This window comes from Mastomys coucha, unplaced genomic scaffold (assembly GCF_008632895.1).
Source record: "Mastomys coucha isolate ucsf_1 unplaced genomic scaffold, UCSF_Mcou_1 pScaffold19, whole genome shotgun sequence".
In the NCBI taxonomy this organism is placed as follows: domain Eukaryota; kingdom Metazoa; phylum Chordata; class Mammalia; order Rodentia; family Muridae; genus Mastomys; species Mastomys coucha.
Window position 1 is genome coordinate 16507736 of NW_022196901.1, and position 14380 is coordinate 16522115.

The following is a 14380-nucleotide window of genomic DNA, read 5'->3' on the forward strand; positions in this document are numbered from 1 at the left end:
GCAGGGATGCTGTGGTCCCTGTTCCTGAGGTGGCCAATGGGGATGCAGGGATGCTGTGGTCCCTGCCCTTGAGGTGGCCAATGGGGATGCAGGGATGCAGACATTGAAGGAGTTGTTCCAGGTGGTACTTACCCCGGCCAGAGTTTTTACTCCAACAGAATCCACAAAATTGACCTGTGTAAAGTCTAGAATGACAGTGTGGACATTTTCCCCCTGGGGCAAAAATCTCTGCAGCTCTTCAGGAAATGTTGTTTTGATGACTATTGGGGGAAATTTGACTTCATCATCCTCTTCTTCAGGCTTTGTAGCATTTTCTCCATCTACTTCTGCGTCCTATGACCAAAATGAGACCATGAATTTTCTTCTTCTTGTTTTTTAAATTAACTTTATGCGTATGAATGATTTGTCTGCATGTGTATGTCCTGTGTATGCAGTACCCATGGCGACCAGAAGAGGACAGAAGAGGACATCATAGCCTCAGGACTGGAGTTACAGACAGTTGTGAGCCACCATGTGGGTTTTGCATTCTCTGATAGAGCAACCAATGCTTTTAACTGCTGAGCCCCCTCTCCAGCCCTATAAAACATGAATTTTCTAAACAACTCATTTTTTTTCCTGTGAAAAGGGTTTATAATGGAAAATAAGCCCATGTATTCTCAAAAAAAAAAAAAAAAACAGTATGTACATTTATTTAGATTTTGCTAAATTTCTTCAGGCATACACACTCCACATAGCCCAGGGTACTTCATACTTCCTACCCTTGTCCCCACTTTTCTCCTAGTTTAGAAAAGTTTTATTAACCTCAGCATGACAGGCCACAAGTTACCAGAAGTCTAAACAGCAAAAACTAGCCTATGACTTTCTAATTATCAGCTGAATTACAATGTATAGTGGCCCAATTTTTAAGGTGCTATGTGATTTTAAGTTTTAAAAACAATTCTTTCACTACTTATTTCATAAACATCCTTATAACTGACTTTATCTTTATGTCTTGTTTACTTTGGTTTTTTTTTTTTTTTTTTTTGAGACAGTGACCTTGGCTCATGTGACCTTGGCTGGGCTCAAACTCTCCTTATAGCTGAGGTTGGCCTTGATCTCCTGCCTCTGTCTCCGTCCATGTGCTACCACACCCAGCTTTGCCACACAGAGGAAACCTAGCTCCTTCCACGTGTCCTCGACTTCATACTTCAGGCCGCGTTTAGATTTCAGCCTGGTTAAAGGTAGAGGACATGCAGATGACTCACCACTTTGACAACAGTCGCGTTGGCCATGTTGGCATTTCCAACTTCCTTCGCATACTTCCTCATGGCCTTTCTTCTTGCTCCCATAATGAGTGCTGGGTTCACACCAGTCTTTACAAAGACAAGGCACATAAGGTCATCGCACGGCTCCCCAGGACCCATTTGAATGCCGAGAACTCTTCCACTCTCTCCTGCCCAATTGCTGTCTGTGCCCCAAACCTTGCTCTGCTTTCCCTCAGATGCCCTGAACTGAGTTACTCCTTGAAAGACTATTATTTTTCTTGGTCTGAGTCTTTATTCAAGACTAGCAGGCAATAAAGAATTGAAAACATCAACAACAATGCCAACTGTACAGCGGTACTTACTAAGCTTAGAAGGCTTAGATTCTTAAACTTGTCTTCGTGGATTAGAGGACGTTGATTTTTAATCCCCAGAGGAAGACTGCTTTCTCACTTCTTTTTAAAGGTAATGAGTACGTATGAAAAAGGAATAAGCAGTGGTGATGATTGCTCAAACATGGGAATGACTTCATGCTAGCACTGGGTGGTACATTTAAAAATGTTTAAGATAGTTAGTTTTACATCTATTTTACTCTAGTAGGTACCCTGAGGTGGAAGAATGATCCTTCTATCCCTTCTAACCTACAATGCTCTCCTCTGAAAGAATCAGCTTTTAATTTCTAATAAAAAATTTAATTTTTGTCTTCATTTTTATTTATTACTCTTAACAAGTAAACAAAAGGTGACTCACCTTTCTTTTTAAAGCATTGCTATACAAGTCACTATTTGCATAGTAAATCGGGGCATTTATTTGGAATATTTTTACTCCAGGAATTTCTTTCACCTGAGAGGTTAAAAAAAAAAAAAATGGTGATTTTAGCACCTGGATGTATTTCTAATCAAAGTCGAAATGTGCTTCCTCCTCTAACATGACAAGGAACACAGACGACAGTGTGAAGACAGAAGACACCCTCTTCCCATGCTTAGACAAAACGACGCCATTCTATTCAAGAATAGTACAAAGAACACCCCCCCCCCGGGCACATCAATGAGGTGAACACCAGTGGGGCCCCCCCAACACTAATGAGGTGAACACCCGTGGGACCCACACACCAATGAGGTGAACACAGACACAGATTTACTTGGTTTGATCCACAATTCAACTCTAATAAAGCAAAGTGAACATTTTCCCAAGAGTCTTCATGGAACACAAAGATGGCATTTAGAGTTTAGTAATTTATTTATAAAAAAAACTACCTATCCTGACATCAGGCTCATTTCCCAATACTTTATAGTGAATCAGATTTTCTTTCCCCCAAGCAGAAAAGAGATGAATTAGTTTTCAGAGATTTTATAAAGTTTTTGCAAATCTATATAAGACAAGAGCATTCAGGATCAAAGAACCTTGAAGGTATAATAACTATTAAAGAGGAAGCTAGACAATGCCATGGTCCCACCATCTTGATTTAACATGGTTGAAGCTGGTATTTCTCCATTGGCTTAAACTCATCAAAAAACAAACAAACAAACAATAAAAAAACCATACAAAGCATGCTCTCAGTTTTTAAATGTGTACTTTCTGTACCCATTTTCATTGAGAATGAGCATTAGGAAGTAAGGTAGTTACTATACAGTATAGAGCACAAACAGTCTAGGCAGTCGTTGAGATTGCACCTTTTCATATCAACTCCTAGTTCTCTCTTCTTTCCTCCTTTGCTATGGGTAGACACATAACTCACATGCTTACAATCATTTAAGACATTAGACAAAAGTCCTACCTCCTCATACGCATCTATGTCAATGTACACATCGGTGTCGGGGAGCTGTCCCAGGACTTTGTAGCTTGGACTGTTGAGAGAAGGAAAGATCAATTCAATAGACAAACGAGGAAAGGGCTGTCCTGACCCCCTGGAGTGCCTGGGCACCATTTCTATGCAGGTCTAGGTCCTACTGATCCCAGAGAGGTCAGCCTGCTTACTGTCCAGTGGATGTCTAGAGCAAAGAGGCCTCTTTCCAAAAAAATCCATGGGTTTTATTGCTTCTTACCACAGTCTGTCATACCTACCCCTAATGTGGCATGTGTAGCCAGCTATATGTTCTTATTTTATGAAGATGATAAAAATTGATTTAAAACCAGTCTCTAAAGCCAGGTGATAGCAGTATATGCCTTTAATCCCAGCACTCAGGAGGCAGAGGTAGGCATGTATCTGAATTCAAAGGCAGCCTGGTCTACAAAGTGAGTCCCAGAAAAGCCAGGGATATACAGAGCAATCTTGTCTCAAAGAAAACCAAAGGGAAAAAAAACCAAAAAAACAAAAACAAAAACAAAATCACTGGTGACTGATCACTGATCTATGAAAAACTCTATTTCTATGAGATAATATTTCTATGAAAAACTCTAGGTCAATGAAAAGCTGCATTTAAATCATTCTCTCACCATAAGCTATGACTGAGATAAGTTCCCCAGTCACCCTAGGCTTCGTTTCTACAGGTGTAGAAATGGAGATGCTAACCATGGAGTTGTGGGAATGGAATGACATAAAGCACCGGTCTTTACGAAGAGCTAGACCCATAAGTGGTTATGGTCACTTACTCCCACTCTTACTTCATTATCTTGTCCACATCAGTGGTATCATTGTTATCTGTCTGTCATCCTCAGGGGAAGACCAACTCGTCCTTCAGGGAAGGACAGTGTCTCTGACTACAATAGCTTGAGAATCTGGTCTTTCTGTGGAAGAATGGCAGAACCTCCACAAATATCAACTCAAGGAAGATTGATAAGTACTTTATTGTGCTTTACAAAGCTGACTAAACTGTGAGCTTGTGGATGAAGCAGACTCCATGGCATCAATAGCACCCACAGTTCATGGAGAAGAGGCTTAGGAATGGTTGTTGAATCCAGTGATTTCTCTTCAGAGATATGTGTTCTAAGGGAACCTGAGTGCTTGGAACACGCTGTGCTGGACAGCTTTGTGTCAACTTGACACAAAGTAGAGTCATCTGAAAGGAGGGAACATCAATTAAGAAGATGCTGCCATAAGATTCAGCTGTAAGGCATTTTCTTTTTCTTTTTTTCTTTTTTCTTTTTGGGGTGGGGCGGGTTTCGAGACAGGGTTTCTCTGCATAGCTCTGGCTGTCCTGGAACTCACTCTGTAGACCAGACTGGCCTCGAACTCAGAAATCTGCCTGCCTCTGCCTCCCAAGTGCTGGGATTAAAGGCGTGTGCCACCACTGCCCGGCTGTAAGGCATTTTCTTAATTACTGATTGATGGAGGAAGGCCCAGCCCATTGTGGGTGATGCAATCCCCAAGTTGGTGGTCCTGGGTTCTGTAAGGAAAGCAGGCTGAGCAAGCCAGTAAGAAGCACCCCTCCATGGCCCTCTGCATCAGGCAGGTTCCTGCCCAGTGTGAGTTCCCGTCCAGGCTTCCTTCAGTGATGGACTACAATGCAGAAGTGAGTCAGATAAGCCCTTTCCTTCCCGACTTGCTGTTTGATCATGGCATTTAATTGCAGCAATAGAAACCCTAACTAAGATAATGTGCTAGTCATGGACTTCTGGGAATGTGGGCTACTTATAGAATAAGGAGCAACTGAGAGTAAACAGGCATTCTGAGCCATGGCTTCCCAAATGCCAACCTGCGAAATCCTGGGGAGATCACAAAGAACAGGACCTAAAATTCAAGTTTAATTCTTTATGGGAGACAAAGAAGTATAAAATTAAAAACAAAATAAAACCCAAAGAACGAGCCTTGCCCACCCACTGCTAAGAAACCTAAAACCTTACTAAGTAAAGAAAACAAGCAGCTTACATCTGAAATTCTATCCTGTAGTTTGTCAAAGAATATGGATTGTTGCTGGTTTGTTTTAGAGTGCAGGGTTGAGTTGGGACACTGTATCCAGTAATCTTGTGCTGTGTCACCGAGCTACACCTCAGCTCCCTAGGTATCTTTAAAGCATATTGTCCATCAGAGCTCCAAGACAGAGAAGTCCTCTAGATTCTAATAAGACCCTGTATTACAGACTACAATGGGGAAAGCTTCCTTAGAAGGAAAATGGATGACAGGGAGCTGCAGAGAGATGGCTCAGGGGTTCAGAGCACTTGTTTCTCTTCAATTCCAAGCATTCAAGTCCAAGCACAAGGTATAAGGGGAGGTTCTGATGCTAATGTCCTGTTCTTCAATTGGTTCTTGATTTGTCAGTAAAGAAGGCTTTTGGGGGTGGGACCTGCCATTTGCTGTGAGGAAGGTACAGGTGGCAGGCACTTCCTGGTTGCAGAAGGAAGAAGGCAGTGGCAGAGGAGAGGAGCTTTTCTGCCATGCTTTGGAGGAAGAAGAATGCAACAATCAATCCCCATTTTCAGGTGTTGGGATTTGAATTCAGGGCTTTGAACATGGTAGGCGTGAGTCCCACCACGAGGCCCTTCTTCTAGCCCTGATAGAGCGTTATTTGGCTCCCACTGAGTCTATGCGGAAGGCCGCATTGTAACTTCAGCTGCAGTCATTTCAGCAGGGCACTCACCTCTGTGTTCTGTAAATCACAGTGAGCAGGGCAATGATCACAGCAGTAATCAGTCCGTAGTCCAAGCCCAGGAACAGGGAGGACACAAATGTGGTGAGCCAGATGGTCTAAAGGAAAGTCGAAAAGCTTCTAGAGAACGCGTTAATAATTCCACAAGAAATACGCGCACCCACATGCACACATACACAGGTACACAAATGCACAAACATACCTTGAGTAACACACCCACGTGTACACCCATGGGTGCGCGCGCACACACACACACACACACACACACAACCTTGCCTGGGTAACATAACAACTGATTGCATTAATATCTTTCTCACAATTTCATTCGTACCACTGGTAGCTGCCGCAGTGACCTGTATCCGATAACCACCTTTACTTACCAGCTCTATTTTGCTGGTTCTCCAGAAAAAGGGCAGGTCTGAGAACTGCATGAACATTCCTTTCAGGTTGACGATCACAATGGCGGAAAGGACGGCCTGCAACATAGCCCGTCCATCCGTGTCTTTACGTCACGTTCACAGGGACCCCTTTAGCTGGCTTCTCCCCATCTTCCTCTGCCTTTCCCACCCCTTCGCCCCACCTGCTCCTCATGGAGCTCTCAGGGGACCTTTGAAGACATGGACACTGGGACTTTCAGCATTTGGTTATTTAAAATTGGCCTTGAACCACCAGGTGGATGCCCTAATAGGAAATCTGCATGGCAGTCAGGAAGTCCAGAATCAAATCTGTAACTACAGGAATTCTTTTTCCATCTACGATTCTTCTCCTTAGGCCTTTATTATGTCTTCTTCTGATTTCTCCTAGATTAAATACAACCAGCAAATAAATGTAATATTTAATGAAAATAGAAGGTCACGGAGGCCTAAGATGGAAGTATCTGGGGTCAGCCAGCGCAAATATGACTTTGTGGATTAGGAAACTGAGTGCAGGAGCTCAAGGACACTCAGCGGTCAATAGATTATGGAGCAGGACTTAGTCCTAGCCACAGCCGTTTTCCACAGTACCCTGCTAATGATACATTAGATAGAAAAAGTAACCCTTCAAGACGGCCACAAAACATAAACAAACAGAGTAGCACGATCCACCTCCCATCAAGCCCACGGTGCACACCTGGGGTAATGACTCAAAGAGAAATCCAGTGGCTAATATGACCAGCAGAATCATCAACGAGGCCAAACAACCTGCAAGCTGAATGAGAGAAGACACAGGAAAGGGGCTTTTAGACTAAAGCAACGGCACACACAGGCTGACCTTAGTTTTGCCATATTCACTGTGGGAAAGTCAAGAACATGTTGGTTTAAAGAACATTCCTTTCCAAATAAACAAATAAACAAAGAAGTCTTCCAAACTATTACAGAAACTTAGACCTCTAGCTTTAGCCTACACCTCTAGCCCTTGTTGACTGTGAGTTCCTCTTATAGATGCTAGGCAGAATCTGAGCTGCTTAAACGTCCTGGTTAAATGTTATTGTCAGAGGTGGAAAAAGACACTGGGTGCCAATCTAAGCCCAGGAACGGAAGGCTCAGACCAGTGTTTGCTGCCCAATATGGTGGCCACCCATCACACACAGGTCATGATTTCAGCTTCTAAAAATTAATATTAAAGGTCTTAGTTGCATAGCCACATTTCAGGCACTTAAGAGCTGCATGTTGCTAATGGCTGCCATTTTGGATGGTACAAAGGATAACGACTTCTATCACTGTGCGAATGCTCCGTTGGATAGAGCTAGCCTCATGCCCACAATCAGTTTTAGGCTTGCAGAAAAAGCCCATTTCTGAACATGTAAGGTTTACTGTAGCAAGACGAGTCTCATATAACTTCCAATTTAACTGGAGAATGTACTGAATCTTTTCTATAGATTCAGGGTTTTTTTGTGATTTGCTTCAACCAATCATGTCTTTCTCTGATGGGAGTATGGATTGGCAGGCAGAATACCTTGGTTTGGATTCACAATAGAATCAAGAGACTGTCAATCACCACCACCGTCAGATGGCTGGTTGTTGGAGGGCTGTTGTGTACAGCCCTGTGTCTCACCTGTGTCTTCCCTCCGGTTCCTTCCTGAACAAGGCTTCGAGACAAGGAGCACGAAATTGAGAAGGTCTGGAAGAGAGATCCGATGGAGTTGCATATCCCCAAGGCAATGAGCTCCTTTCCAAGTCAGAACAAAGCAAGGACAACAGCCAATAAGTCTAGATACACTTTCAGCAGCAAAGGCTGTCCCTCCCCCCACTTTGTGACGCTACATTTCTTTACCACCGTGTGAGTTAACAATTGGAATTCGGGCCAACTTTCATTGTGTCAGAGACAAATGCTGTGATTTCTACCTGTTCCCAGTTTCCCAAACCCACGTTCTGTACAAACACCACTAAAAAATTCGCATATAACTGAAAAATACTTTTCAAGAGAGAAAGTTCTGGATGCGAGGTGACTGGCATATTTTAGATATCTGACCTGTTGCTCATGAAGAAGTGCATACCAGTGCCTCCTTAGGACCTGTGAGTCGTGCTTTAGGGCTACTTTGGGATTTCTAGGTTGATTTTATATAAATGTGGAACATCTGGTTCCTTTAGACATATCTGGGCATGGGGTCCATACCCTCTAATCTCAGCACTCGGGAGGCTGAAGCAAGATTACCACAAGTTTGAGGCCAACCTGAGTTACATAGTTACATGGTAGATGAGGCCCTGACTCTTAAAAAAAATCTGTATTCCATGCCGTCAAAAAGTATCTGCTAGCCAGGTGTACACACCTTTAATTCCAGCACTTGGGAGGCAGAGGCAGGCAGATCGCTGTGAGTTTGAGGCCAGCCTCATCTACAGAGTGAGTTTCAGGACAGCCAGAGCCACATAATGAAATTCTGTCTCAAACAAACATATAGAAGTGTTTGCTTGACCTTTCTTAGAAAAGATCCTCATTCTATGCTTGGCTTTTGCTACTTAGTAACATATGAAGAGTCTGCCACCAAAATGAAAAACAATGTATGAGCTAAAATAGACAATACAACAAGATTCCAGATCATGGAGTCTGGATTAAATACCCACTTACAGCTATGTTATAAAAGAAGGCAGCAAATAGAATACAAATTCCCTCATAATGAATTCCACTAGGTCATTCGCTATAATGTGAGACCTTATATGCAACAATGGAGAGAGGAGAAGGAAGAGAGAGAGGGGGAGGCAAAGAGAGAGAGAATAGAAGACAGGAATACATTGCAGTGTCAAATAAATAAATGCTTCAGCAATATCCATCATCAGAGTAAAGCCTTTTCTACCACGTTAGCCCCTTTGCTGTGTAAAGCAGAGCTTGGCGCTCACATGCCAGCAAAACGTCCATGAGAAAGTGATGATTTTTACCTGATTGCCATCAACCTGGTAGCCATGCTTATTTGCCAAGGTTTTGGCCATGGAGATCGTCACTGAAAATCCAACGATGGCAATGGCAATGGCGTCCACATACACCAGGTGGAACAGGCTGGTGTCCGGGTTGGCAGGAGGGAGTAGCCTGAAAAGCCAAGGTGACTTTAACTCAAGTGCTATAAGCACTAGGGGGTAAGCAAGCACACAGAGTGGAGCAGAACAGGGAGAGCGCCTTATCTGCACGAGATGACCCTGTTGGTTCTTATGCAGCAACAAGAAGGGCCTCCGCTTTCCACCTTCTTTCTGGTCCAGGTTTTCTGTGGGATGAGTTATCTCTGTAGATTGGATGCCCAGTTATTTATAGCAGAGTAACCTTATACCTGATGACAGGTGGAAGTAAGACTCCAAACTAGGAAGAGCGGGTCGGTGGAATACTCAGATGCAGGGACACCTGAACTAGGCTTGGGGTGGGGAGTGTTTTGGACAAGTGCTGCTTCAGGGGAGAATTTCTGCCCTGGTAATGTACTTGAATCTTCCTCTGCTCTCTCTGTGTCATTCACTGTCCCTTCAGCTGAGTTCTAACAGATATTCAGAAAAGATATTCCTTCTCCTCCTGAGGTCTCACATGGAAACTGGAGGACAACCCCGAAGTGTGGCTTCTGAACCGGTGCGAAGGGGAGCCCAGTATTTTTCAATATGGTAGTTTGGAACACTTATCCTAAAGTACTATGGAAGGTAATCCTTACAGTGTTATAAGTAACAGTGGAGATTCTCAGATGTATCTTGCTTAATTCAAGGTGTTGGGTTAAATAACTGTAGCACTCACCTAATTGCTATATAAGCCAGTTATCATATTCTTGTATGGGAAGTCCTCTGAGCTGGATTAGTTAGCTTATTTAACTATTTCTCATAATCTGTGAATGAGGCATCGTCAGACCCAGACTTTACATGAAGTTAAACAGCCGTGTGAGCCCAATCAGTTCTTCCATTAAGAACACAAAAACACAGCCAGGCGGTGGTGGTGGTGCAGCCAGGCGGTGGTGGCACATGCCTTTAATCCCAGCACTTGGAAGGCAGAGGCAGGTGGATTTCTGAGTTCGAGGCCAGCCTGGTCTACAGAGTGAGTTCCAGGACAGCCAGGACTACACAGAGAAGCCCTGTCTCGAAAAAACCAAAACCAAACTAAAACAAAAAAACACAAATAACTTGCCTTTTTACACCAATGTTTTCACACTGTGTCATAGTACAAGTTCAAACCCTGGTGTAAGGAAAGGAGAAAAGGGAAGGGAAGTAGGCCCTTTAAGCCTGGGTTGTTTTCACATAAACCCTCTCTCTTCTTCCTCTCAATGGGCCTATTTCATAGGTGCCACCAATATCTCAAATTACAGGTTTAAAAAAAAAAAAAAAGACATAGTTTCAGTTGTGAAGCAATTTTTCCAAGACAGAGCAGAAAGACAAAGCCAGGGATCTGACTACAAAGAGGGATAGCCTGGCAGCTGGTTTAGGCCTGAAATATAGGATACCAGAACAGGAATGAGTTCAAGAAAGTGACCCTGGGATCATCACTAGTCAATCGCCACTTTCTGGGGCCTTCAGGGTCTGTTTATTTATGAGTACGTATTGCTAAGCACTCATACATAAATTAGCTTCAGACCCAGCCACCAGCTCACACTTGTGGGTGTAACTACTTCTCCATCTAGATGTGGCTTTTCTACTGAACCTTCGCTGGCCTTCAGATTTGCTGTTATGGCTTGTATATGAAATGTCTCCCACAGACCCGTGTTCTGAATAAATACTCATGTACCACTGTGGCACTAGTTTGAAAGCTGTGGGGCCTTTAGGAGTGAGGCCTGGTATCTTAGGGTTTCATTGCTGTGAAGAGACACCATGACCAAGGCCACTCTTATCAAGGATAACAATTGGGGTTGGCTTACAGGTTCAGGGATTCAGTCCACTATCACCATGGTGGGACATGGCAGCAGGCAGGCAGACATGGAGAAGTAATTGAGAGCTCTGTATTTGGGCCCATAGGCAGCAGAAGGAGACTGTGATCCACATCAGATATAACTTGAGTATATGAGACCTCAAAACCTGTCCCCACAGTGACACACTTCCTCCAACAAGACCACACCCACTCCAACAAAGCCACACCTCCTAGTAGTGCTACTCTTTATGGGCCAAGCATTCATACACATGAGTCTATGGGGACCATACCTATTCAAATCACCACACCTGGCCAGCAGAGACAGGTCTGTAGGGACAGGGTAGGGATTGAAATCTATCTCTACCCCTGGTTCTGGTCTTGGTTTATCTGCTTCTTGGCCCATTGTGAGAAGTCACTCTTTCCTGTTCTTGCTGCTGTAGATGGAGCTGCTCTGCCATGCCTGTCCCACTATAATGTAAGTGAGAGGGACAAAACAGTTCTCCCCTTCCTTATGTTGTTTCTGCCAGGTAATCTGATCACAATTACAAAGTATGCAAGAGCCGGGCATGGTGGTTCACGCCTTTGATCCCAGCACTAGCCAAGCAGAGGCAGACAGATCTCTTTGAGATCGAGGCCAACCTGGTCTACAAAGTGAATCCAGGACAGCCAGGGTTTGTTACACAGAGAAACCCTGTCTTGAATAACCATAAAAAAAAAAAAAAACCTGACTTTGGGGGAAGATATGGAAGCATTTGAAGGTTGGGCTTGATAAATCCTAGAAGGCTGACGAGAACTTCCTGGTTGGTTCTGCTGGGAGTTTGCAAATCCAAAATCTGGATAAAAATGTGAGCATGAACAGCAAGCTCATGAGGTTTCAGATGAGAAGAAGGTCTCTAAAGAGAATTGGGCTACTGGTGCTTTGTGTTACGTTTGGCCAAGAATCTGGACATTTGGGTCCATGTCCTGCAACTCTGAATGAGGCTGAATGAGAAGGTAATGGGCTAATTGATATGATGGAGGAAGCTTCAAGACCATGGAACATTTCAGCTGAGGCATAGTTATTACTCGCTGATTTTAGCCAGTTAATGAGAATTTAGATAAACACACAAGCAGATTGGCCGGGAAAGGACAGAGTGCATTTAGAGCTGCTACAGATAAAGCAGGTGCAAATGATGTGGTTACAGACAGTAGAGAGAATTTGGGGGTTAAGAGAAGCCAAGGGTCATTCAGTGGAACAAAAGGAAAGCCAGACCCCTCTCCCTGAAGGACCCAGGGCATTAAAATGCAAATTTATTTGAAACTTCCATTTCAAAAGAGAGAAAGATAAAGGGGTGCCTTGTTGAAAGGGGGCCCACCTAGGAATGCCTAGGAATGCCTTCCCTAGTCCCACTGTGCAGGCAGGCACAGGTAGCTGTGGTTGGGTTCCAGGAGGCCCCAGCTATTTCTTAAGGCTGGCTGCACAACCTGGTGTCATGCACATGGTCCTGGTTTTGCAGACATGCAGAATGCAGTGCTCTCAGGTCATGGCAGCTTCTACCCAAGTTCTAGTGACCTTGAGTCAGGTCAGTTTCCTTGTGGGAGGCCTCTAAGCTAATTGTGCAAGAAGCTGTGATTGTTTGGCTTTGCAAAGTCCCCCAGAGATCACGTTTCGAACCCTCAGACCATAGCTCCTGGCATTTCTTTGAAGGCCATGGGCCTTTAAAGGACATAGGGCCTGGAAAGAGGAAGCAGGTCAGCAAGGGAGGGACTTTGAAGGTCATCTGACACCCTGGTTCTCTTCTGTGCTCTTTGCAGCTTAGCTTGTTGCCACCTATGGAGTGAATGGGTGCTCCTGCTACTCCTTCACCCCACCTTACCTGCTCTGAAACTGAGTCAATGTGATCCTGCATTGCTTTCTGTCTGTTTCCTTTTCTATTTTTTCTGTTAGGTGTTTTGGTCATAGTGATCCAAACGTGTAGCTCTAACACACTTGACCAACAGAATAGAGCAAGTGATGTCACTTGAGGCCTTATAAGGCCTGGGGGCCCTCTGCTTTCCTTTCTGAGGAATAATGTAAATGAGATTTGGCTGTTCAGCTGGAGATGCCAGCCAGCTAGCTGTTCAGGCTGGCTCCTGACTTGCTGTGTAGCCTAGGCTAGCCCCACACTTGCTTTTCTTTCACCACAGCCTCTCAGTTGCTGGTGTACAGGTGCACACTACCACATTTGGACACCTGCCTGGGTCTTCATAAGTTTCAAGAGGATATGTTTTCTGGGCACCCAAGCTTCAGAAGGTAAAGTTGCTCTTCTTTTTAAAGCTTAGCTCCCACCGATGGAAGGAGTTACAGTGCTTCCTGGTACGGGCCACAGGGGAGGGCAGGTGTGTGGGGGTGGGGGGGGCGCGTCATGGACACGGATGTTAACCTATCAGTATGTGTTTGTTTGTTTCTTTCAAGGAGAAATTTAACTGTAAGACTTTCTTGTTTTAATTAAATTATTTGTAACTAGTAACTGAATAGGATTATCTGCTCGATCCAATCAAAGACAAATGTTTATCACAGAACTCACTGTTAGAGAGTCCATGAGGTAATGGAAAGAAGACAAACTGGGCCGCAGAGGAGCCAGCTCTGAGGCCAGGCTGCAACTCAGCAGGGAGCCACCGAGGCATCTCACATAGGGCTCTCAGATATCAGCTTCCCTGGAGCCCTTCTTAAGCAGAGGCCGCCTCCTCCCCGGCTTACCTGGCACCCTGCCTTCTCAGCGTTCTCCTACTACTCGCTTCTGCTGGTTGACTGTTGTGTTCACGGAGTTCTCAGCAGGCCAGGACAACTTTTTGTTTGTGTGTTTGTAACTGCCATGTCCCTGGCACAGGGTAGGCATTAAGTAAACAGTTGCCAAATAAATGAGGATAAATGAACTTTCACAAAAAAACAGGGGTAGTGACATACATTGTCAAAAGGCTTACTACGAGCCTCAAATGGGATGGTGGATATAAGAGTATTCTTACAAGTTCAAAATCTAAATTGAAAAAAAGCTATCTTTTTATGCTTTTACCCTGAGTCATTATAATATATTTAAAAACAAACACTTGTGAAACTGACTCTGTTTTGATGTTCACAACTGGAAGCTTTGCCTGAAATCCTGGCTCAGTGGAGGTCTGTCTGTGTGAGTTGCTTTGCCTTTCTGCCTCCCTGGAGACTCCTAGTTGGACACAGCCTGATGGAACATTACAGCTCCCCTCAGTGCCCAACATCCAGGCACATGGCTGGCTCTGTTGCTTTGGAGAAGACAAGAGAAGAGGAGAGGAGAGGAGAGGAGAGGAGAGGAGAGGAGAGGAGAGGAGAGGAGGGGAGGG

At 44.2% G+C, this 14380-nt stretch overlaps 1 protein-coding gene across 6 annotated transcripts in view; it reads right to left on the reverse strand.

Moving 5' to 3' along the window:
• Positions 1 to 14380, reverse strand: part of Slc26a5 (solute carrier family 26 member 5) — a 45471-nt gene that overhangs the window by 3685 nt on the left and 27406 nt on the right. For 3 of the 6 annotated variants that reach the window (XM_031379900.1, XM_031379899.1, XM_031379897.1), the window contains exons 8-16: positions 9121 to 9268; positions 7802 to 7915; positions 6878 to 6955; positions 6148 to 6243; positions 5759 to 5865; positions 3019 to 3088; positions 1992 to 2084; positions 1245 to 1352; positions 133 to 333 (exon numbers count right to left, since the gene is read on the reverse strand). In XM_031379900.1, the coding sequence (XP_031235760.1) occupies positions 133 to 333; positions 1245 to 1352; positions 1992 to 2084; positions 3019 to 3088; positions 5759 to 5865; positions 6148 to 6243; positions 6878 to 6955; positions 7802 to 7915; positions 9121 to 9268 (1015 nt within the window). The remainder of the gene's footprint in view (positions 1 to 132; positions 334 to 1244; positions 1353 to 1991; positions 2085 to 3018; positions 3089 to 5758; positions 5866 to 6147; positions 6244 to 6877; positions 6956 to 7801; positions 7916 to 9120; positions 9269 to 14380) is intronic. The other 3 variants (XM_031379898.1, XR_004121412.1, XR_004121413.1) reach the window with 3 other exon arrangements.